Consider the following 23062-nt stretch of genomic DNA (forward strand, 5'->3'; position numbering starts at 1 on the left):
AAAAAAATTGGGAGAAAATCCCTATTAAATATATAACTGGGTGTAATTTCATTCTTAATTTATTCCAGATGGATATAAATAATTCTAAAGGATTTAATTCGATGTGAATCAAACATTGACATGTCAAAAGGTGATTTATTCCTGATTTTTTTCCCCCCCCAGGAAACAAATGGATTTGCAAATTGGACTAAATTTGCCTTTTACTGAATTACACTATGTAACAATTTACATCACACAGTAGCATTATAGTCTTACAGTGAACTGACGTGTAATTTTTTGAGTGTTCTTAATTATTTCAGATATGTTTCTAATTGCTAAACACTGTTGGTATTCTAGTGACTGGACCAGGGATCATTTAGCCAGGCAGGAAGTGGAGGACGGAGGAAATAAGAGGAAGTGTGACGTTTGGGGATTGTTGGATTTTACTAACATGGCTGTTGAACATGATGTTTAGTTTCAGCCTGAAGATATTTGATCAGCCAGCCTGATCTCCACTGGTCCATGAGTAAATGGTTGAACTCAATTATTTTCATTATTGCTGCTAATTTTTTAGCTGTAAATTTGAATATTCTTGGACTTTATGTTCCAGCAATAACTTTTTTTTTTTTACCAGAGTTGTTGTTGGGTAATATCTGTTTCTATTTAGTCAAAGGAACTTTGAGATGCTGAGTTTTTATAAATGTTCCTTTACACCACAAACATTACCCAGTGGAAACCCAAAAATGCTGCCAAACAAATGTTTTAAGAGAAGTTGGAGAATCTTCTATTACAACTACATCAGGCGAAGCCATGATGATCACACCTGGCTAGGGATCGCAATCTATCGGTCAGCCCAGCGAGAAATATTGTGACGTTCAAACATCGCGAGATCTCATACGACAAAACTGTATTCAAGCTTAGTTATGTTTAATAATATTAAATACAAGTAAAACATATGGTGCCATAAAACTACTCCTGTGACATTAAAAAACAAAACAAAACATTACTTTAGTAAAAGTAATTAGTAAATACTCCTCTTCACACAGGTGTTCTCTAATTGTTGCAGACCATCTCTGAGTCTGGACCTGATTATTAGCACGGGCTCCAATATTTGACCTCTTCTGTCTTTAGTTTCTCTGTTAAAGCGTCTGACTCCAGAGGAATCCTCCAGACTTGTAGAACATCAGCAGGTTCTCAGGACGACAGATTTCCACCCCGATAGCTTGAATAGACGACCAGCAGTGCAGGTAAAACACCCGGTTCTGCTGCTGGTTCCCAGTCGGCTGGAATGTAACCTGACTTGTGTTTGAGCCTTCAGAGAGCTGAGCAGGAAGTAGAGAGGAGCCAAAATAAAAAGCGACTCCAGCAGGTTTTAATGTCTCATAATTTTTATTCCAACCTGATCATTTTAGTTTTGGGAACCACTGAGACTTCATAGTTCTCAGGAACAAATGCAACAGATTAATCAAACATGAACGTCTTCATAAGAACTCAACAGATTTAGGCTAAAACAGAGCACAAAGCAGATTATAACAAATTACGCTGCATGATTCTGAAGCATTTCATTCTTTAATAAATAAAAGCTTGTAAGTTAAAAGCTGTTTCTGGTAAATTTACATTTCTTTTGCAGCTTTCAGATCTTGGATCTGGTTTCCTTTTATTTCTGCTTCAGCTGAAAACGGGATTTTCTGCAGAAGTCTTTCTTCCATGTTGCCATCTAGTTTGACACCAAAAGCTTTAGCCAGAAGACGGGAAGAAGCAATGAAGGTGCTCAGCTGGTCGTTGATCGTCACGTCCAGCTTAAACTGCAACCTGTCATCTTTTCTGATCCCTATAATCTGCATGGAGACATTCTGGACAGCGGCAGCTTGGACCTGGACAGAAACGGGTAAACAGGACAGTTGGATCTTAATGAGGCCCATCAAAGAAATGTGAAACGTGTAAACCGACATTCAGCCAAACATCTGAATTATTTGAATGAAAATGCGTGAAAACATTCAGATTCGTGATGTGGCTCAATTGAGACAACTTTTTTTGGATATGCTGCTACATTATCAAAACGGTTATGTCTGATTGTTTGAATGGATGCACATAATCCGAAAATATATACAAATTCACAAGTTAACAACCAAACTATGATTCCCTTGATATAGGCAGTGCTTTAAGAGGAAAACAGTGCCACTATTCTCTTTAATGTCATACAAATACGGGACAAAAATGAGGGTAATATTTTTATATAGATCTATAAATCTATGGATATGTAGTTTTATTGGACAGAAATTACGAAAATAAAAATAAGAACAAAGTGAGTGCCATATCAAATTCACATGAGTCGAATCCAAAGTGTCATGGAGCCACTTTCATTAGCTTCAAACCTCGTGGCGTTCCGACAAAACAAAGACGGAAACTAGAAGCTCATTGAAAACATGAAGAAGTGATGAGTCCCTAACAGACTACAGGGTTCAGTGAACACAATCTGTAAAATATATTTCTTGTAAGTATTAGACCAGACCTCGTTGTGTTTTTGGCTTTTGGCTGGATAGAAATTCATCTAATGGCTTTCACTCAGTTATATTTAAAAGTAACTTTTTGGAAAACATGTACTTTTAAGAGTAGTTTTACTGCATTGTACTTTTTAATTTTGCTTGAAAAATATTACTATGAACTACTGCTGCTCTTATTTGAGTAAACTTTCTGGATACTCTACCCACAGTGAGTAACTTCATTAAATGAAGAAAGGTTGTTGCTTGTGCATGCAGAGCTGCAGGGCAGCATTTTGATGGGAAAACATCCCTGTACTCTGAGGGGTAAAAAAAAAAAGAGCTTGGTATTTTGTTCTGGAGCGTACCGGCCTACTAAAAGAATGAACGTAGAAATCCTGAATATGAAAAATGGCTCATGTTACCTCAGTCTCTGTTTTGCATTCTGCTAGACATTTCCAGTGATCTGAATAACAGCAGCAAAACGAGATAAGAACCGGTACCTTATAAATTCTGGTGAAGTCGGTGGAGTTCAGAGACACCATCTCATAGTAACAGTTGGTTGTTAGGTTGGTCACTCTGACCGAATCTCCGACGGACGTTCCTCTCAGCTGCTCGGTGTCTTTGCGCCACAGTGTGATCCAGATGGAACCGGTTTCATCTTTAAGTTGGAACTTGCGTATATTTACTTTGGTCCTTTTTCTCTCCTGTTTGACCTGAGCTACTGAGTTGATCTGAGGACCACAAAGTGATTAAACCAGCATTGGAAATAATCCAACATTTTCAGAATAGTATATATAAAAACACAGACAGCCACAAATCTCTTGTGCTGAACATGTTTCAGCAGAAATCACTTACCTCAGTCACAGTCCCTTCAACACTCACTGCTGTTCTCTCCTTAAAGGACTGGATCTCCTCGATGGAGCAAACTGGTCTCTGGTTGTAAATCAACATCTGAGCCTCCAGCTCCAGAGTCTTGGGCACTTTAATCCCATTAGTCTTTGAGAATTGGTCAATTGTGAAAACCTTCATCACCATTTCAACATTGACTCTTTCCACCTTAACATTTTTGAAAAGGTAAAGTTGCCCCTCTTCAAATTTCTGAAATAGCTCTGTTCCATAAACCATGACTTTGATGCAGTCGGTCTCATCAGCAACTCCAAGGTAGAAGAAGCAATTCTTCTTCTTCTTCTTGTTTTCATACGTACGCAGAGCAGATTTCTGAACAACCTTTCCAAATACAGGTTTCCCATTGGTGTCTCCACTTTCCTTCAGCAGCTTGATGCTCTGTCTCTGGAAACAAGTTCAGAGAAATGATAGAAATTCACAAAGCAAATGTTTCAAAACAGGAGAAAAAATGTTATGTTTGCAGTAATAACTAGAAGTTTCCAACTTACCCATGGAGGGATCTCTACTTTCTGGAAAATGAACAGAGTTAATAATTAATTGGTCATATATTATATATATACAGACTAAATTACACCGGTGTGTAGGACTGTTGGTTACTGTGATGGTTGCCTTCTCAGACTGAGGACTTCCTGGATCGTCTGTAGAAGAAGAAGAAGAAGAGTCGGGGAGTTTCTGCTCTGAAGATCTGATCTTTAGTTTTGTAAACAGACTTTGTTTGACCTGATTCTGTCTGTATTTACTCTGTGAAGTTGGTTCATTAAACTCACCAGCTTGAGTTTCATCATCTGAAGAATCTGAATCGGACACAATATTGTTCTTCTCAAACCCTGTTAAACAGGAAGGGCAGCGGATCATCAGCAGGTCAGATTATAATTATTATTATATTAGTGGTAGATCAGGTGAGATCTGAGCTCAGGGGGTGTTCTCAGACAGCAGCTAACTCCAGACCACACCCACTTCACCTGAGGAACTAAATAAACATTGACCCAGGGAAAGACAGGCGTCGTCACAATGAACTCTGTCCAGAACCTTCAGAAACACATAGAGACAGTTACAAAGTCGGCCTTCTATCACCTGAACAATATTTCCAGGATTAAAGAGCTAATGTCTCAACAAGCTCTAGAGAAACTCATCTTTGACCTGAATGTAGCTTAGGCCCCGCCCCCTATCTTATTTCTGCCCTGGGTCTTTACTGCCACCTCGACTGGCTCCTCTCAGTAGGACGCAGCTCTACCGAGTTCCTCCTGGATCAAAATACTAAAATATGACGGCTTTCCTTTATTTTGTCACTACAATATAATGTTTGTGTAATCTTTCATGTTTTCATCTCGTCAAGCAGTTTGAATTTCCTTGTTGCTGAATTGTTCAGTATAAATAAACTTGCCTAATAAACATTAAATTGCTCAGTTTGAGTAAAAACTCACCAGTTTTAACATCATCATCATCATCATCATCATCATCATCATCATCATCATCATCATCACTCTCAGTCTTCTTCTTCTTTAACTCTGTTAAACACAGAGATCAACATGAGTTAATCTGGTTCTGATCCGTAAACAGACCCAGAACTGAGATCAATCTAGCTGCAGGTTTTTCACCAGCAGCAAAGCACATTTTGAGAAATGAATCAGTGATTCAACTTCACTTTCTACCCAGCAGGGGGAGCTCTAAGATCAGCAGGAAATGTTCATTGTTCTTAAAGGAGCAATTTTAAACCCATTTAAAGGGACAGTTCAGGTTTTTCACCAACCGGATGGAGACTCCTGCTGCTCCTCTGACTCTGGTCCAGGTTTCCTCTTCATTCCTGTAAAACAGTTTAAACAGTCAAAGCTGTTGAATTATAGTTTCATTCATAAACAGCTTCATCACTGCTCTATGAACTCATGCCGTCATTATTTCTGGATTTTTGCCTTTATTATCAGCTCTGAACTTTGGTCTGAAACCAAAGCAGGGTCTGAATGCAGAACATCCTGAACCCAGAAGTTAGGAGGAACCTTGGTTTTAACTTTGGACTGATAGAGTCATTAGGACGGTTCAGTGACGGATTAAAGGTGCATTACAAACACCCAACCAACAGCAGACCACCAGAACAATCCTGACCCGCCTCCTCAGGGTCTCTTCTGGACCCTGCATGTTGAGCAGAACCTGAAACCGATCCAGCAGCATAAACTCACCTGGTTTCTCCACAAATGGACGCAGCAGCTTCTGAACTTTCTCATCTCTCCTCGGTATCTCATCCATGATCCTCCTGATTTCAGCAATGGACTCCTCCTCTCCATAATGCTCAAGGATGGTCTGAGCCGTATGTTCTATGTGTGTTTTATGCTTCACACTTTTAGGGATTTTCTCCAGTTTGTCCAGCATACTTTGGTACTGCTGTTCGCTGAGCTCCACTATGATCCTGCTCAGGGCGCTCTTCCATTCTGAGCTTTCACACATTTCTGAGACAAAGAGAGATTTACACCACTGTTAACACCAACAAATTCATCTGAATCATTTATCAGGATTTTTTTTCACAATGTTATCACGCAGATATTGACAAAAAATAACAGAGAATGAACTAGTTGGCTGTTATGTTTCTAATGTAGGTGGTGCCCAGCTTGGTAATTTTGATATAAAATACCAATTTTATTATTAATAATTCCCCTTAATTATAATTAATAGCTGTTACGGCCCTGGGCCTTATGGGCTGGGTTGCAGGTGTCCTGTTTGTCTTTGTGCTCCTCCCCTTTACAGGTGTTGCTGATTTTATTCATTTGGAGCACAGAGCATTTAAACCTGGCTGTCTCCACCTTCTGGGTCGCCATCGGCGTCCACTCTGCCGCTTGATGCTTGCGGTGTTTTGTTGCCAGGCCTCAGCTCCCCTCCTTTTTGCACATTTGAGTTTGTCTTTGTTTTTGCACTTCAGCAACTCCATATGCACTCATACACCACATCCAAAGATTTGCATTACACCACTGATACTGACATCCTCAATCCATTGTTGTTTGTGTTAATAAACATTCCTTTTTATGCACTTTAATCCCTGCATGGTCTCCCGTTATTGTTATGACCTTGAGCCAGTCGTAACAATTGGGGGCTCGTTCAAACGGTTTTGTGAGTTCTGTTTGGTTCGGTAAGTTTGACTTTTTGTCTTACCTTTGGTCTGATTTACGTTATTTGAGCGCTTGTTTCGCGTTGGATTTCTGGCTCGTTAGCGTTACGCTGAGACGCCATTTCTGTGCGTTTAATTGGTGACGGGGGAAGCCCATTACGTAATTGTCCTTATTTGGACTTGTGCGATCTTGGGGGATATGCAGGTGGTTTGGATGACATGCTGTGTATTTTGTGATTTTGGAGCGGGATGCTTGTTCCATAGCTTTGATTTTAACAATATAGGTAAGTGTCAAGTTTTTAATGTGCACTAGTAAAGCGTTTTTGAACAGGTGTCCCCTTGCAGGTTTTAGCGGCGTTTCCCAACAGGGGTTTCACCGCGTTATTTCCTAGTGTGGAGGTACGGCGGGTAGAGCTTCCCTATCCCCTTTCCCTTCATCGGCTCGGGAGCATTCCATGGTTTCGAGGGCGTGACAGCCTGCTGGTCGCCTTTGTCGTACCACTGGTTTTTAAATGCATAAAAACCCATCGCTACGCCTCCCGAAGACTAGGGATGAGTTTGTAAGCAGTCGTAACAATAGCCAAAACCAGCATGTTTATTTATACTGCACCAATTCGCAACATGTCACCTTAAAGCATTTTACAAATCAATTCAATGCAACATACATCCATTCCTGTTTGATCGTAACTATCAAACAATACAGTCAAGTTCAGCTTATTATCCAAATTGGCCAAAACATTTTCAGTCATTGTGTTCTTCACTTACAGCATTTAATTTTTCTAGAGTGGATGCTGCACTTAAATAAAACAAAGAGGCCTTATCTGGGTGATTTGGAAGCTGTTCTTGCAGAGCAGGCCAGCCTGTACCGGCACTTATACGATCTCTCTGTGTGGGCTGATGTTTGGACAACACTGGCCCAATGCATATGCCACATCTCACATTTGAGCCAAATAGCGTCTTTAATGCTTCAGGTCCCAAGACGATCTCTTATGTATCATTGAAAAATAGAAGTGCCTGCGTACATTGTCATCAAACCAACATTTAGTTTTTAAATGGTTGTGTATTTACAAGGTTAGAGAAGACATTTTGGACAATACACAATGTCACTTTTTGTTGGACAATGCCAATATAGCTCAGTAATGCCTGACTAAAGTTTTTCACAAACACTGTAACTGAAATAAATGTGGATGTTCAGAGGAGACCCCAGGCTGGTTGCCATGTTTAAGGCACGGTAGTGGTTCAGTCATGAACCAGTACAGAAATCCTTCAACTCAACTAAATGGCTGAATGATAAAATGTGGTCCAGGTTGAGTGTTCAAACAAAACAAAGAACAAAGAGACCCAATCTAGCAGACTACTCAAGCTGCACTTTATGCAAAAAACCCATCTAACAGTTTCTCTTCCAGCTTTTTATTAAGAATGTTTTATATTTTTAATGTTGTTCTCTACGGGTGCTATTCTCTTCTTCAGTGTTTTTCGTGTGCATTCTGAGCCGGTGTCTCAATAAAAATGTTATGTTTTCCTGATGATAATGAGTCTTGATTTGTGAACAAAGATCAACTTTCACCATGACAATAATAACAATACATTTTATTTACATAGAGGTTATAAAGAATTGCTATTTTTAAAATTCAGAGGAGTTTTATGTTGCAGCTTTCGTCCTGAAAAAATAACAACTGGAGTAAATGATCCAATTCATGAACAGAGATAGAAACTGAAACTGGATGGATCCCAGAAATGGACCTAATTATTTACCTGAGAGGTAAACAGAACCTGCAGAAAACAGAACTTCTGCTAATTTAAATATTACTGTCTGTTATTCACTTTAAAAACAAGTTGTACACAGATAATCTCTTTAAGGTTTAATTTAAACTTCACTGTAAATCCATAACCAAGGGGCCGTTAGCAATTAGCTAACCACCAGCAGCTAATAAATACAAGTTAAAGTTTGAACACAATTTGAATTAGCGATTCAAATTTCCTTTTGACTCTGTGCTTGTTCGGGTACAGTAAATTATATTAACTAAATGTTACAAAACATGCAATGGTTTCAGAAATTAGCCCAAAACTGAAGCTACTCACCGAACACCGTTTTCTCCAGTAGAAGCTGCCCAGCAGTAAACTGAGTTCTGTTGTTAAAGGAGGAAAAATGTTCCTTTTTGTTAGAAAGAAGCTGATTTAAGCTTCAATATTGGCCTAATGTTCTCACATAAATCACTACTCACACGGTGATTTAAAACCTGGGTGAAATGCGCAGTGAAATAATTCCCGACGGAATATCCTGCTTTCTTTTTGTCCGCCTTTGAACGGGAAAGTCTTGGCGCCAAAACCGAGAATTTCCCATGAGCTGTTGCGCTAGTGTACGTCACCGCCGCCATATTGCTGAGGGAGGAGCTCTTCAGAATCATAACAAAGTCGTTTTATGTAAATCCTATTAAAAATGAATGGATTACTGCTTGAATCCTAAGATAAAACAAAGAAAACGTAAAGAAACAAACTGAAAATGAACCAAATGTCGGTTCTCATTTAAAAAAAAGAAGCTTTTATCCACTGTTTAATAAAGAAATATATTCATTAATAAATGTTTATTGTTGGATATTTTAACACATTGGCCCATAGACACTGTAAAAACAGGTTTAGCTATGTTTTTCATCTATTCCAAGTGGATACAAATAATTAATGATAATTTTATTTGATTAGAGCCAAACAATGAAAGGTTTATTTCAAAAAGTGGTTTACTCCCCAGAGTTTCATCTCATAGAACAAATGTATTTGCAAATAGGACAGAATTTGCCTTTTACTGAGTTACACTGACTGCGTAATAATTTACATCACAGTAGCAATAAAGTTTTACAGTAATTAGATTAACTTTTTTTTGTGTGTGTTCTTAGTTATTCCAGATTTGTTTTTTTATTGTTGTGCTTAGTGTTGACCTTTGTTTACCCACAGTAGCTTCAGGACTATAAAAGTCCAGGTTTGTCCTGAAGCTATAATCGATTCAGCTCTGTTATAATTGTGTAGCTGCTGCTGGTAGCTTCAGGACCACCAGCAACAGCCTGGGCAGCACATGGCAGCAGGAAGTGCAGTGGGTAAGAAAGAGGAAGTGTGATGGTTGGGGATCGTTGGGTTTTACTAACATGGATGTTACTTTGACATTCAGTTTCAGCCTGAAGATGTTTGATCAGCCAACCTGAGCTCCATTTGCTCACCAACATGTTGGCTTGTTTTAGCTGAAGAATGAGAACAAAAGCCCGGATTTAATCACATTCACACTTTATTGTAAAGGAGCATCCAGCAGAACGGGTTGAACACATTTTCATCACCACCAGCTACACAGATGAGGAAGAGGAGGAGGAAGAGGAGCAGGCCTCCTCCTGGTTGGTCAGTGGGACAAATATCTGGGAATGGTTTGGAGGAACGACGCAACATTTCATCCAACAACAACAAACATCAACAGTAAACACGATTCAGAATAAATTATCCAGACTCCGCCCCCTCGCTTGATCCAGGACCAAATCAGACTGCAGGTCGGGTGGTGAACCATCACCAGGGGTCAGAGGTCAAGCCCTGCCGTGGCTCCCTTTATGTCACCATGTACTCCTGGCGCTTGTTGAGCCGCACCTGGCAGAGCGAGATGGCGCCCACCGCCACGTAGACGGCGGCGGCGATGAAGCAGTTGATGCCCACCTGGCGGTACAGAGCGTAGATCCTCTGAGGCGGCTGCGTACTGCGGGACAGAGCGCACAGCGGTTAGCCGGCGTTCTGGTTCTGGTCCCAGCCTGACCCGGCTGACTGACCCAAACCAGACACGACCTGAACCCAGGCCAGATGTTTGTAAAGTTACAGCCAAACATTAACAGCAATAATTTGGGTTATTTAGCCTGTTTTCAGCCATATTTTCACCAAATTATTCATTAATTTAAGAATGCTACAGTTTCAAACTCAACATTTTTCTTCAAACTCAGTATTTAGTTTGATAATTACATGTTTAGTTTCAAACTAAAGGAATGAGATGAATGTTCTCTTATTTCAGAAAATATAAGAGAAAATTCATCTATTATACGAGTTATTATTGAGTTACATGCAATGATAACTCAGATTATTGCTGCTCATTGTTTAGATGTAACTTCAAACCTTCCTGATCTTTAGTTGAACTTTTTGTTCCAGCAGAACCAACAGAACTTTTTTTACCAGAGTTGCTGTTGGATCATATCTGTTTTCATTTAGTGGAAGGAACATGGAGATGTTGAATTTTCATAAATATGATCCTTTGCACCACAAAGATTATTAAAATTATATATTTTTCTTATGGTTTTTAATTGTGGATGAAGCAGAAAACTTCATGCTGTTCTAGTTCTGATCCAATTTGATGTTCAGTCCAAGAACCAAAGAGCAGAAAAACTAATCCAGACGTTTAGTCACAACGAGCTTTGAGAGAGTTAAGTTTGAGATCCAGATCCATGTTTACCTTCCACTAAACCTTCTGCTTTACTCCAGAGTCTGTTTTAAACTGAACCTGAGGGGATTTCAGACGTTGGTTTTAACCTTCAGATCAGACCTGGCTTTATCTGGACGAGGCCTGTCACAATTAATCAATCAATTAATCAATAATCAATTCATGGCATGATAAACTTAAATGACCCCCATGATTTCCATCCTGATTAATATTCATTTGTTTACAGAGACTGTCATCTGTTTTCTTCATGGTTTCTGTTGTGAGTGGTTTTAATTTCAGTTTCATTTACCGTTTTTGGCGTCATTTTTGGTTTTGGATATTTAAAACGTCTCACAGTTCCAGTGACAAGAATTTGTTACAAAATTAAAGTTTATTGGTATCTGAGAGAGCAAACCTGAATTATTATACCATTATCATTAAATGACCTGAAAATGGTCTCCAAACAACAACATTATCGTTTATTGCAATAATTACTGGGATGGGTTGCCATGGTGACAGGCTGATTCAGGACTAAACATCCAAAACCGTCTTGCGTTTCATGGACTCACTCAGCCCGGATGTCGTCTTCGGTGAACGGGACGTCCTCGATCAGAACCGCCGAGTTGGCGCTGAAGAAAATCCCCAACATGGCCTGGAAGACGAGAGCAGAGGCTCAACATGAGGCGCGGGGGCGCAGCGGGGACGCTCAGACCAACACAGTGGGGCATAAAATCAGGTGGAAGGAGAAGGATTTACAGTTTACAGTTAAAACTGTTTTTATGACGTATTCATCCCTTTTAATACGAAACCCCCAAATAAAATCCAGAAAAATCTATGGCATTTAATGCTAGTAATAAGAACTTATCAGTGAAGATCTACATGGAAAATGTTGTGAGCAAATTCAATCTAACACTGACACATGGCAGTGGCAGCATCATGCTGTTGGAAGGTTCCGTTTCCAGGACGACCACCTGAATATCCAGCCACAGATATTACGGCATGATTTATATCAAAACAGATTTATGGGTCAGAAAGAATGGCCTGGTCAAATTCCAGAGTGGAGAAAAACCCCAGACCACCTGCAGCCAGTAGGAGCTTAGGCTCTGTGCAGGGGCTGAGTGCAGAGGCACACCGCACTATTCAGATTTCATTAGCAAAAAAATCCACATTAAATATTTATCCTTCTTCAGAGTTAAACACCATTTTGTGTTGACTTGTGAGGTGTGGAATTGTGGCTAAAATCGGACTTCCTGCTATGGAGAATCACATGAGGGTCACGTGACTCTGCCATGGAGGAACGAGTCAGAACAGACCGGAGATCAGTGAACCAGTCCCGGTTAAAGACCATCATACACCCCGGCCTAAACATCACCAGCACCGGGTGACCCCTCCGGTTAACCTCCCATCCCGTTAATTAGACGCAGACAGATCCGCAGCCACAGTAGATTCAGTTCAACTGCCTGGGATCCGACTATCTGCTGACTCTCACACAGGAATTATCCTGAGCCATTATTTGATCTGTATATGTTCCATAGCGTCTTAGAAATAAATAAAATCATAAAATATCAAGATTTCATATTTTGTGTCAAATGTAAATCAGAATGATCCATTTAACAGCATTCTATCCAGGAAGTAGTCGGCTCCCATTTGGCTTCTTACCAGCATGATGACCCCCCAGATGCTGATCACCATCCCGCAGGCGGCCATCTTCGGCCCGCAGAACAGAAGCGACGGCATGTCGGCGTTCACCAACCAATCAATCAATTAATCAAATCTTATTTTTCCGTTTGATTATCTGAACAGATCAGAAACGATCCATTGAAGGACAGAGCGCCGCAGTCAGCTGATCCTTAGCGCTCGGCTTTACTCGGAAGCACTCGGAGCTCCGCCTCTTCCCTTGAAACGGACCAATAGTATTGAAGTGGTAAAATCGCGCAGTGTTCGCCACATCCTGTCTGGTTGCCATTGTTGTTCTGGATCTTTATGTTTTTCCTAAATATGTATTTTTTGATGTAAATGCAGCAGCATCGATTCCTCCTATTGGCTGCGAGGCTGCGAAGCTCCGGGACTCCGCCGCCGTTTGAAATTAAACACAGTGAGGCTTAAATGGAGCCGACGGGCCGCTAGCAGCAGGCTAACTGAAGCTAACTGCGGCTAACTATTGTGTTAGCTTTGTTTTTGTTGTGATTTCGTTCAAACAAACACATACTTCCTAAAATGACGTCAGCCTCTGCTAAGGTAAGCTGTCTCCTGTTTTCACCTGTCCGAACCTTTAATATTAGTGTCCGAACCTTTTAAAGAGCTAATCTCTCAGCTGCGCACCGAATCTCATTCAGAAACTTGGCAATTATATATTTTTGGCTTTAACACTAAAAAAGATTGGAGAGGATGAATAGTTCTTTTACGAAGCAAATCATCAGAGTCTGTAGATGAAATCGGCTCACATTAACATTATGTATGAGTTAAATAATAAAGAAATAAATCCCCAGTGTTGTTGCTGCTTTTGCTCCATTCAATTCAGTTTTTATACCAAAGTAAACAATTAAGTCATGTTTCAGTGTTTGTTTTTTTTATAACTAACATAAACTCCATTCCTAACCACACTTTCACTACCTAATAGTATAGCATCAGTGTTAGTGGATTGTTTAGTTATTAGCAGTCATCAGGGAACTTCTGAAAGGGGCTGAATACTTCTATACATCAAACTTTTCAGTTTTTTAGTTGTAAATTGTTTCGAATGATGACTATATTTTTTTCTGCTTCACAGCAGTATAACACTTTGTGTTCACATTAAACTCCAGTGAAACATATTTATGTTTGTGGTTGTAATGTGACCTAAATATAGAAAAGTTCAAGTGATATAAATACTTTTGCAAGCCACTGCACACGTGACAAACTGGATTGAGTGATTTAAAAAGTGATGATGTTGATGACCGAGTATGATGATGAAGAGTTGGATGTTTTCTCTGCAGGTTGGGGAAATCTTTTCTGCAGCTGGAGCAGCTTTCACCAAGCTGGGCGAGCTGACCATGCAGCTCCACCCGGTGTCGGACTCCAGCCCTGCAGGGTGAGCCTCACCCTCACACCTTCACATCGTCACAGCTAACCGACATGACGGCTCACGCTCAGCTCTGTCTGACATGAATCCGTCCTGCTGGCCTTTAAAACGAGTCAGATCTCTGAAATAATCAGGAAACTGTCCGTTCCTCTGTCTCTGTACACAATCACAGCAAACAGCAGCGATTTAAAGTAGTTATGGAAAATAAATCTGTAGTTCTGCATCCTGCCATGTATCAGACCTGTTTCCATCAGCTTGTTTCAGTTCAGGCTTCATGGTGGTTTTTAAATCAGTTTGAATTGGAGCTGAAGTGTAACGAGGATCGATCCCTGTGGAACTCCAGAGAGGCCTCTAACTTCCGGTCTGAGTCCAACAGCTGACGTAGTCTGATCCGGTTCTGGAGGCAGCTCCTCCACAGCGCCGCGGGTCGGTTCTGTACCGGCAGGACAAACTGAAGTGACGCTGTGTTCGTCCTCAGAGCCAAATGGACGGAGACGGAGATCGAGATGCTGCGCCTGGCCGTGCGTCGCTTCGGAGACGACCTCAACAACATCAGCACCGTGATCAAAGAGCGCACTGTGTAAGTGTTAAAGGAGCCACAGCAGGTTCCCCTGGGCGTCCAGCAGGGGGAGCATGCACCGTCGTCATGGTGACCTCTCAACTGTGACAGCAGCAGCTTTATAAATGCTACACCAACATGATATTTAGCTAAAGCTAGCGCTACACCAGCAAAGTATTTAGTTAAAGCTAATGCTATATGAAGATGACATTAAGCAGGAGCTAATTGTAAAGCACAAACATGGTAACTTTAGCCATGTTGGTACCCACCACGTGTCAGTGATGCGTTACATCAAAGCTCTACAGTTGTTGAGTTTTGCTAATTCTGTTGTTGATTTTGTCTTATTAACCAAAAGCATCAAGAACATCAGTAGGTTTTAAACTGTTTACTGTGCAGCAATGCATTCTGGGTAAAGAGTAAACATTTGCTGCACCACATCACATGTGAAGATGGTGAGGAGAGGAAATGGGAAAGCTGTGTCTTCAAAATAAGAGCATGAATATTAACGCCTGACTGTATTGAACTGAAAGTTTACGAAACAGCCAATTAAATCATTGCTTTAGAATTTGTCCAGAAGACTTGATTTAGGGGAAGCTAACTGCGCTAAGCGTTTTCAAAGTTAGCAAAAATGCTAAGTGAAAGATTAGCTTTGCTATTAGCATTAGCGGCTTTCCCACTGCTGCTGAAGCCTCTTTGAGCTGCTGGTCAGGTCCGAGCTGACGTGTACAGAGACAGACCAGAACTAGAACCTGAACCGACAGGTCCAGAACAGATCCCTGCTGTATAGGACGATGTCATCATTAGGTTGATGTCATCACGTGTCTGAAGGCCTTCAGTCTTCCTCCTTTCTTGATGTCGTCATGTTTTTTTCTTCTTCGTGGAGTCCTGATGACCTCTTGACCTCTGTGTCCCATCTCCAGCTTGTCTCTGTGAGGTAGAAGCTGATTGGCTGATCTTCTTCTTCTTCTGCAGCGCTCAGATAAAGAGCACAGTGAAGAGGAAGCTGTACGAGGACAGCAGAGTCCCCATCGCCACCGAATCCCCCAAGAAAACCGTGAAGAAGGCTGCTGTTGCCATGGCGCCAGCCCCCGTCCCTGCAGCCCCCGCCATGATCACCGTGCCGACTTCGCAGGTCGTCGTGGCGACGGGGATGCAGAACAGCCCGTCGTTAGTCCCGCCCATTAAAAAGCAGAAGACAGCAGGTGAGAGGAGCGAGACTGAACGTTCTTCATCATCCCCCTCCTCTTCCTCATCATCCTCCTCTTCTTCCTGCAGACGTCACGCTCAGCGCTCTGAATGACTCGGACGTGAACAGCGACCTGGTGGACATCGAAGGTCTCGGGGACGGCTCGTCCAACAAAAAGCTGAACTTTGACCAGGGTGGGTAGACATTGCTGTTTGGTTCTGACCCATTTAACCAGAACCAGGAGGTTCTGTAGCTGCAGCCGGTCTAACAGTTCTCTCCTGTTCCCCCCCAGAGAGCCTGAACCTGGACTCCAGCCTCATCATGAACTCCAGTGACCTTCCTCTGCTGTCCCGCTGACCTCTGTGTTGAAGCTCTGCCCCCTCCTCTCCCTACAGGCCTTTATTTTGAAAGGACAGTGGATTCAGTTTTACTGTAGAGGAGGCTGCAGGTTATTTAATCCCTGACCAGAACCAGACTGACCCATTGGATTCTGGGTCTGATCATCTGATGTTAATAAACAGCTGTTGGTTCTGGGTCAAACATCTGTCGTCTTCTTCTCCTTCTCCTAACATGGAGGACCATCCAGAACATCTGGACATCTTCCAGATGTTTAACATTCTGGGGACTTTGGTTGTTTTATTTGGAAATATGTAAATAATAAAAGCTTCATTAATGCAGGAGAAAATAATTTTATATGTACTGTTGAGACCAGAAGTTTACATATACCCAACCCTTTTTTTTCTAACCAAACTCAAATCAAAGTTCAAATCTCAGATATTCTCTCTCCAGCTCATAAAAAACAATCTGAAAAGTTCTGTTGATTCTGACCCAAAACATAAGAAGTGTGGTTCTGGTTTAACTTTAGACAGGTATATGTAAACGTCTGGCCAATGGTGACACTGCTAACTGAAAGTTAGCTGTGCTAACCCTAAAGCAGTAATCAGAAATGCTAGTTACGCTAGCGCTAATCCAACACGGTATTTAGCAGAAGCTAAAGCTAAACACAGAGATTTTTTTCAACGGAAAGTTTACAAACAGCCAATAAATTAACGTTAAGAATTAATTTAGGGGAAGCTAACTGTGCTAAATGTTTTCAAAGTTAGCAATACCACTAAGCTAACAACTAGCTTCAGAAGAAATCATGAGTAGAGAGCATTGTTCTGTTTGATGGAACAGACTTTATTTCACTGGCAGCTTTTATAAACAATATATATCATGATATTTATCGGGTCGGTTCTCCACGGCGGAACCGGGCCGGGAATGGATCAGAAAAATACGTCGTCTCCTTTGAGCTCAAAGAAAAGCAGAAATATTTACAGTGAAATCAGGACTGATGTGCTTTTAGTTCCCTTTATCTCCCCGCTTCAAACCCAGACCGGACCAGAACCAGAACTCACTTCTACAATTCAAACTGGTTCTAGAAAAGTCAGCCGGGATTCCTCCAGGTTCTCCACGGTTCTGATCCGGAACATCAGAACCAGCCGAATTAAACAGTATCTGATGAACCCGGTCTGGTTCTGATCAGGGAACATCTGAACATTTGGTCTCCCAGAGTCAAACTTAATACTGAATCGGGTTCTTCTGTCTTTGCTACAGCGGTTCTGATCCAACTGAAACCATCCAGGTCCAAACAGGACCTGGCTGGAACCAGAACCTGAAATCGGGTCAGGACTTTCCAGAATCCCACTTCGATTATTTTTGGCTTAGAAAGCTTCTGTGAAGCAGAAGTTCTGGTCCGGTTCTCCTGCGTTCCACTTGGAGCCAGTTAGAGAACCGGTTCTTCTTAATGGGTCCATCAGAACCAGTCCTTCATGGGTCTATCAGAACCAGGATGGAGGGGAAATGTGCAAATAAGAGAAAACCACAGAAAGTCCAGTTAAAGCTACAGGTCGGTTCTGTTTCACTCCAGAACCCGCCCAGCTAATCAGAACCGTGTTCTCTGAAGGAGATTGGACTCTGAAACAGAAACAGAACCAGAAATAAATCAGAACCAGAATCAAGCAGCAAAAACAGAATCAAAACGGTTCTGCTGCTCCGGCTCGGTTCTGATCTTCACAGGAAAATAAAGACATGAGAGAAACGGAGGTCCAGTCCGCAGAACCGGACCGGGTCAGGCACAGCGATGGATGAAGTAGAAAACTGTACAACTGTCAAAGTGCAGAAGCTGGAAGCAGAAGAAGTACCGGACCTGGTTCTGGACAGACAGAACCTGGTCGGGTCAGGTAAGCAGCGGCGCCACCTGCTGGCCGCTGCGGCTCATAAATCATCAGGATGACGGTGATGACGATGATGATGATGATGTGCAAATATCGCATGGTGTCGGGTGTTCTGGGAGATCAGAACCGGTTCTGGTTCAGAGCGGCGAGGTTCCACCAGACGTCCCCGTTGTCATGGGAACAGGAAGTCCAGCTCCAGCAGCCTGGGTGGGGTCAAAGGTCACCTGGAGTCCAGAGTGGAAGACGTCTGAGCAGGTCCAGTCCGATGTCAAAGGTCAGAGCGGACAGAACCAAACCCTGCGAAGTTCGGTGGTGTGGTCATGGTTTGGCACCGGACCGGGTCACCAACAGAACCAGGACCCAGACAGAATGGCCTAGTCAATGTCTGGTTCGTCAGAGGACTGAGCAGAACTGTCTGGGTTGGACCAGAACTCCTGGAAACGGAACTGAGCAGAAAGTCGTCATGGAAACGGGATTAATGCAGCAGAACCAGAACCACTTTTTAATACAAGATGTTTGATTAACACCGAGACCGGTTCTGTCCCGGTTGTGACCCAGAATGGCTCTGGAGCTGAGACGGAGTTGTGTCCATCAGAACCTGTGAGTTCTGGTCTGGTGCCTCCAGTGCCTGGGTCATTCCGGGTCAAAGGTCAGGAGCAGACCTGTTCCGGGTCGGTCCGGGCCCTGACAGCGCCGTGGGGACGTGTTTCCTCCTGGGGACACATCCAGCGTGACCCCTGACCCCATTCCTCCGTCCCCAGCCGGGCGGTGGAGTGGCCAGCAGGGGGAGCCGCTGAGCAGGTCTGCAGGAAGTGGCTTACAGTGATGCTGGCAGCTGATTGGACAGAAACCAGGTGGTGGTGATGCGCTGGGGTTGGGGCTCTAGGGGTGCTGGTGAGGGGAGAAGGTAGGGGGTGGGGACAGGGTCAGTGGGCGGGGCTGGGGGCCGACACCCCCTACAGGCGGAGCGTCCACCGTTGCCTGGGAGACGCTGCGGAGGACGAAGAGGACGATGAGTTCAGGACTGATTGACCTCACCTGAGCGTCTGCGCTGAGCCTCACCTGACTGTGTAGCTGCTGCCACGGTGGGCAGGGTCTGTTACCCCGGCAACAAACAGCTTCTTCGGTGGCCCGTCCGAATCAACACCACCTGTAAAACAGAAGCCAGTTAGTGAGCCGGTCCAGATTCTGGTCCTGGAGGCATCTGGACTGGAACGGTGCTACCTTTCCTCTTCAGGGGCGTCAGCAGCGGCCATCTTACAGCGCCGGCGGGTCTGATGGCGCCGGCGGGTCTGTGGGTCAAACACACACAAAAAAGAAATCAGAGTAGCGCCTCACACTGGAGATTCAGACAAAACCAGATCAGAACCTGAATCTCCGGGTCGGGCTGGGCGACGAGTTGGGTGTGACGCCGCTGTCCTGAGACGGAAACCACTGCAGGACACACAATGGGTCAGAGTGTAATCTGGATTATCAGACTCTGTTTAAACACTTTAACCCCTCAATATTCATGAATCCTGATCATCTAAACCACATATGAATCCTAATCTGGATTTAGTTTCAGGGATGTAATCCAATAAATCTGCTTTAAATCGGGTCTAATCAGGATTCCTGAAGGTATTGAGATATTACTCAATACCTTCAAACTGATGTAAATTAGTCCAACTAATATGAGTTTATATTGATCAAAAACTTAATCCAGATTCTGCCAGAATCCGGCTGTTTGATCTGGATTAAATCCAGAGTCATCCTGAAAATTATATCGTGCTATATTTTATTTAGATTTATTGAGAACCTTAGCAGGATTATTCTCATTGTCTGAACACTCAAAACTGGATTCAGTCTGAACTTTAAGATCCCACTAATCTAATCTAAATTAATCTGATATAGTCTAATCTAGATTAAATCCAGGTAGGTCCAATCATGTAATTTGATCCAGATTAACCTAGAACATAATCCCAGATTAAAACCTTGAATCGGTTTCAGTTTCTCTGAACAAAATCGATCTTCTCTAACCCGAAGCCAGTTTACCTGATCAGTGAAACAGAGAGAGTAAATCTGGATCAAGATTGGGACTCAGTGTAAACCCTGGAGCTTCTATGGGTAAAATGAGCAAACCACCTGACAGGAAACGGCTTCTTCCTTCAAAATAAGAGCGGAGGAACTCACCGTGGAGGTGTGGTCCTCCCACAGGCTGCCTGGAGGCGCTGGAACAAGACTGGAAGCACTGGGAGGCAGAAGCAGAGCAGCGGTGAGCCCCTGAAAGGTCAGACATCACAGCTTGCAGGTCAAAGGTCCCGGCCGGCAGGCTGAGCGATACCTGAGTCTGTGGACGTTCCCTCGGAGCATGGTCTCCATGTTCTCCTCCTGTTTCAAACACAAAGTCCACTCAGTCAGTCCCTCAGAGAGGATCATGGGAAACCCGGTGAACTTTGACCCCGACCCTGACTCACCGGCCTCTTGTGGTCCAGTCTGTCCCCACTCAGGGAGAACGGAGACAAGGGGACGACCTGAGGGCATGTGACACAGAGGACATTAGACTGGGAAATGTTCACTGCACCAAAGGGAAAATTGACTGGATTTAACCTCCTCTGGTTCAGCCTGCTGCCACCTAGTGGCCGCGTAACGTAGTCGCTCCAGACCAGAGGTGGGCCGGTGTCCTGCAACCTTTACATGTGTCTCTACTTCAACACACCCGAGTCAAATAATGAGGTCATTAGCAGGACTCTGGAGAACCTGACTGCTCTTAGGAGGTGATTCAACAATTTGATTGAAGCGTGTTGAACCTGAGACACATCTAAGAGTTGCAGGACACCAGCCCACGAGGACCTGGATTGCCCACCCCTACTCCAGACTCTCAGGTCCGGTTGAGGTCCAGGCTTTCTGGCCTGACTGTTCAGAGGTGTTACCATGGTAACCCACCTGCGAGGGGTTGATGGACACACTGCTGCGCCGGTACCGAGCCGAGGACACGGGGCTGAAGACGGTCATCCCGTCACTGAGAGACACAGGAAACAAAACTGGAGACTCACTGGTCAACTCCAAACATTAGATACATCCGACATGAATAATAAACTAATATTTATATTGATTTATATGTTGAAGGGTGGAAAGGGAAAAACTGATCCATTATCGAACGATCCCCCACAGCCAATAGTTTGACCAAATATGGCCCAGTTTGACCCAAATGAGTATAAATTTGTTCTTGAAGCTGGAAAACAACATTTGTTCCCACTGCTGCTAAAACAAAAGTCAGAATAATATTTTTAACATTTATTTTAATATGCAGAAAGGAAAGAAAATCTGATTAATTTTAATTAATTGGACAGAATAATCTGAAGTTTTTGCCGTTCTGGTCTTTTGTTTAAATCTGTTTTTATAAAGGCTAAAGATACAATATGAGGACTGATGGAGCAAATATCTAGACAAAATGTTCTTCATGTTCTCAACTTTTTCATTTTTACTTATATAGTGCCAATCCACATCTTGAGCGACCTTACATTCAATCAGACAAACTGATACTAGTTATTAAACAGCACAGTAAAATCAGTTAATTATTATTTGAAGTAAAAGTTTCTAATAAAACCCAATAGATTGAATCAAGTTGTCGACTTGAAGCATTCACTCCTGAACGATAATGTAAAATGAAATTTCTTTTTCGTTTTCAGGAGCATGTTTTTATTTTTAATACATTTATGGACTTAAAATAATCACAGATAATCTTATTTTATCCATCATAAAATATCACAACCAAAATCTGCTTTCCCAAAAGACAAACATAAAATAGTAACTTTAAAATTAAAACATTTTATACCAAATTAGAGATTGAAGATTATAAAATTTTACGGGATTTGCTGCTTCCGGTGTGGCTGCAGTACCACTCACCTGACGTTGGTAATCATGGGGGCGCTGTTTGATCTACGTAGTGCCCCGCCTCCTGCGCCTGCGCATTGGTCCACTTCCATCCGTTCCATCCCTCGACGCGCAGGCCCAGAGGTGGCGGCGTGGTAAGCCGCCCTCCGACGCTCCTACGGCGGGTGAGGGCTATACTGTAGCCCGGTGGAAGCCCGACCTGCAGGCCTCGGAGGCAGCAGAGTCAGAGCCGCCGCGTCAGCGGACACAACGCCGGAGCTTCGCCCGCTTTACCGCATTTTCCACCGCAAAAACCGTCCGGATCTGAACGGGGATACGGACTGGAGCGACATTTATCCCCTCAAAACCGATCCAGCTGCTCCTCAGTAGAAACGGAAAAACACCGAACCGAAGTAAAATATTTAAACACGAAAGATTAGTTTCGGTCCCCGGATAAAGTTCACCTCCGACGGCCCGTTTGCTCCCCGCAGGGACTCTTTAAACCCGCCCGGGACTTTCAGGATTAGCTGTTCAGCTAACTTGTTTTTGCAGTAAAACCTCCAACCACAGACCCAAATTCTGTTAAACAGCTGTCCAAACCTGCCGAACCGGAACTGGTTCTCCAGAACACGGAGAGAAGGGTCTTCACATTTGCCTCAGACACGGAGTGGACCCCCCCGAAGAGCCCAAAAAACAGAAAAATAACAGTTTGGAAGATTTTTTACAACATATAGTCCTTCACCAAATACAGGTAGTTGTGGAAGTGGAGAAACAGCGCCGCTCTGTGGCTGCTGGCGGAACTGCAGCTGCGATAAGCATCAGGAGCTGCTGGTTTAGTTTTATGGCAAACAGTTTCTGTCCAAGTCCAGCTCTCTGTAAAGCAGGGGTGTCCAAAGTCGGTCCTCGAGGGCCGGCATCCTGCGTGTTTTAGTTTTCTCCCTGGTTTAACGCACCTGGATCAAATGATGGATCATTAGAGGCCTAAGAAGAACATTGACCTGCTGAGAAGGTCGTTACTACCACCAGGGAGAGAATTAAACATGCAGGATGCTGGCCTTCGAGGACCGACCTTGGGCACCCCTGCTGTAAAGGATAATGATAATTAAAAAACTAAATGATTAATAAAAATCTAGAGAAACTCAGTGACTCAAGAGTGAATCTATTCACAGGTTATATTTAAACTAAATCATTTTTATCACTTCTTCAGATCACATTTCCTGTAAATCTCCATAAATCAGGCAGAAGTTGTTAAAGAATAGAAAAGTGTGTATTGCTTTATCCAGCATCTGCTGGA

At 42.9% G+C, this 23062-nt stretch overlaps 4 protein-coding genes across 5 annotated transcripts; 1 reads left to right on the forward strand and 3 right to left on the reverse strand.

Annotated features, from left to right (window-relative positions):
* Positions 1-1349: 1349 nt before the first annotated feature.
* On the reverse strand, positions 1350-8790 carry LOC116728764 (uncharacterized). The gene is made up of 12 exons (XM_032577067.1): positions 8688-8790; positions 8545-8591; positions 5543-5809; positions 5119-5172; positions 4852-4876; positions 4793-4815; positions 4136-4195; positions 3966-4006; positions 3857-3877; positions 3318-3752; positions 2963-3193; positions 1350-1853 (listed from the first exon to the last, which is right to left on the reverse strand). Exons 3-12 carry the CDS (start codon positions 5805-5807, stop codon positions 1593-1595), a joined length of 1416 nt encoding a protein of 471 aa, XP_032432958.1. The 5' UTR covers positions 5808-5809; positions 8545-8591; positions 8688-8790; the 3' UTR covers positions 1350-1592.
* A 928-nt stretch (positions 8791-9718) lies between these two features.
* On the reverse strand, positions 9719-12778 carry rnasekb (ribonuclease, RNase K b). The gene is made up of 3 exons (XM_032575836.1): positions 12557-12778; positions 11467-11549; positions 9719-10189 (listed from the first exon to the last, which is right to left on the reverse strand). Exons 1-3 carry the CDS (start codon positions 12632-12634, stop codon positions 10045-10047), a joined length of 306 nt encoding a protein of 101 aa, XP_032431727.1. The 5' UTR covers positions 12635-12778; the 3' UTR covers positions 9719-10044.
* Positions 12779-12836: 58 nt separating this feature from the next.
* bacc1 (BPTF associated chromatin complex component 1) lies at positions 12837-16240 on the forward strand. Of its 2 annotated transcripts, XM_032575834.1 has the most exons (6): positions 12838-13135; positions 13870-13964; positions 14434-14535; positions 15487-15716; positions 15790-15894; positions 15993-16240. In XM_032575834.1, exons 1-6 carry the CDS (start codon positions 13115-13117, stop codon positions 16055-16057), a joined length of 618 nt encoding a protein of 205 aa, XP_032431725.1. In that variant the 5' UTR covers positions 12838-13114; the 3' UTR covers positions 16058-16240. The 2 variants fall into 2 exon arrangements, with proteins under 2 accessions (XP_032431726.1, XP_032431725.1); XM_032575835.1 differs by lacking the exon at positions 14434-14535 and having other exon boundaries at positions 12837-13135.
* Positions 16241-16858: 618 nt separating this feature from the next.
* LOC116728064 (protein FAM122A) lies at positions 16859-22735 on the reverse strand. The gene is made up of 9 exons (XM_032575833.1): positions 21802-22735; positions 20839-20914; positions 20370-20426; positions 20237-20283; positions 20086-20143; positions 19286-19350; positions 19141-19208; positions 18979-19066; positions 16859-18907 (listed from the first exon to the last, which is right to left on the reverse strand). Exons 1-9 carry the CDS (start codon positions 21888-21890, stop codon positions 18799-18801), a joined length of 657 nt encoding a protein of 218 aa, XP_032431724.1. The 5' UTR covers positions 21891-22735; the 3' UTR covers positions 16859-18798.
* Positions 22736-23062: the final 327 nt, after the last annotated feature.

Source organism: Xiphophorus hellerii, chromosome 11 (assembly GCF_003331165.1).
Source record: "Xiphophorus hellerii strain 12219 chromosome 11, Xiphophorus_hellerii-4.1, whole genome shotgun sequence".
In the NCBI taxonomy this organism is placed as follows: domain Eukaryota; kingdom Metazoa; phylum Chordata; class Actinopteri; order Cyprinodontiformes; family Poeciliidae; genus Xiphophorus; species Xiphophorus hellerii.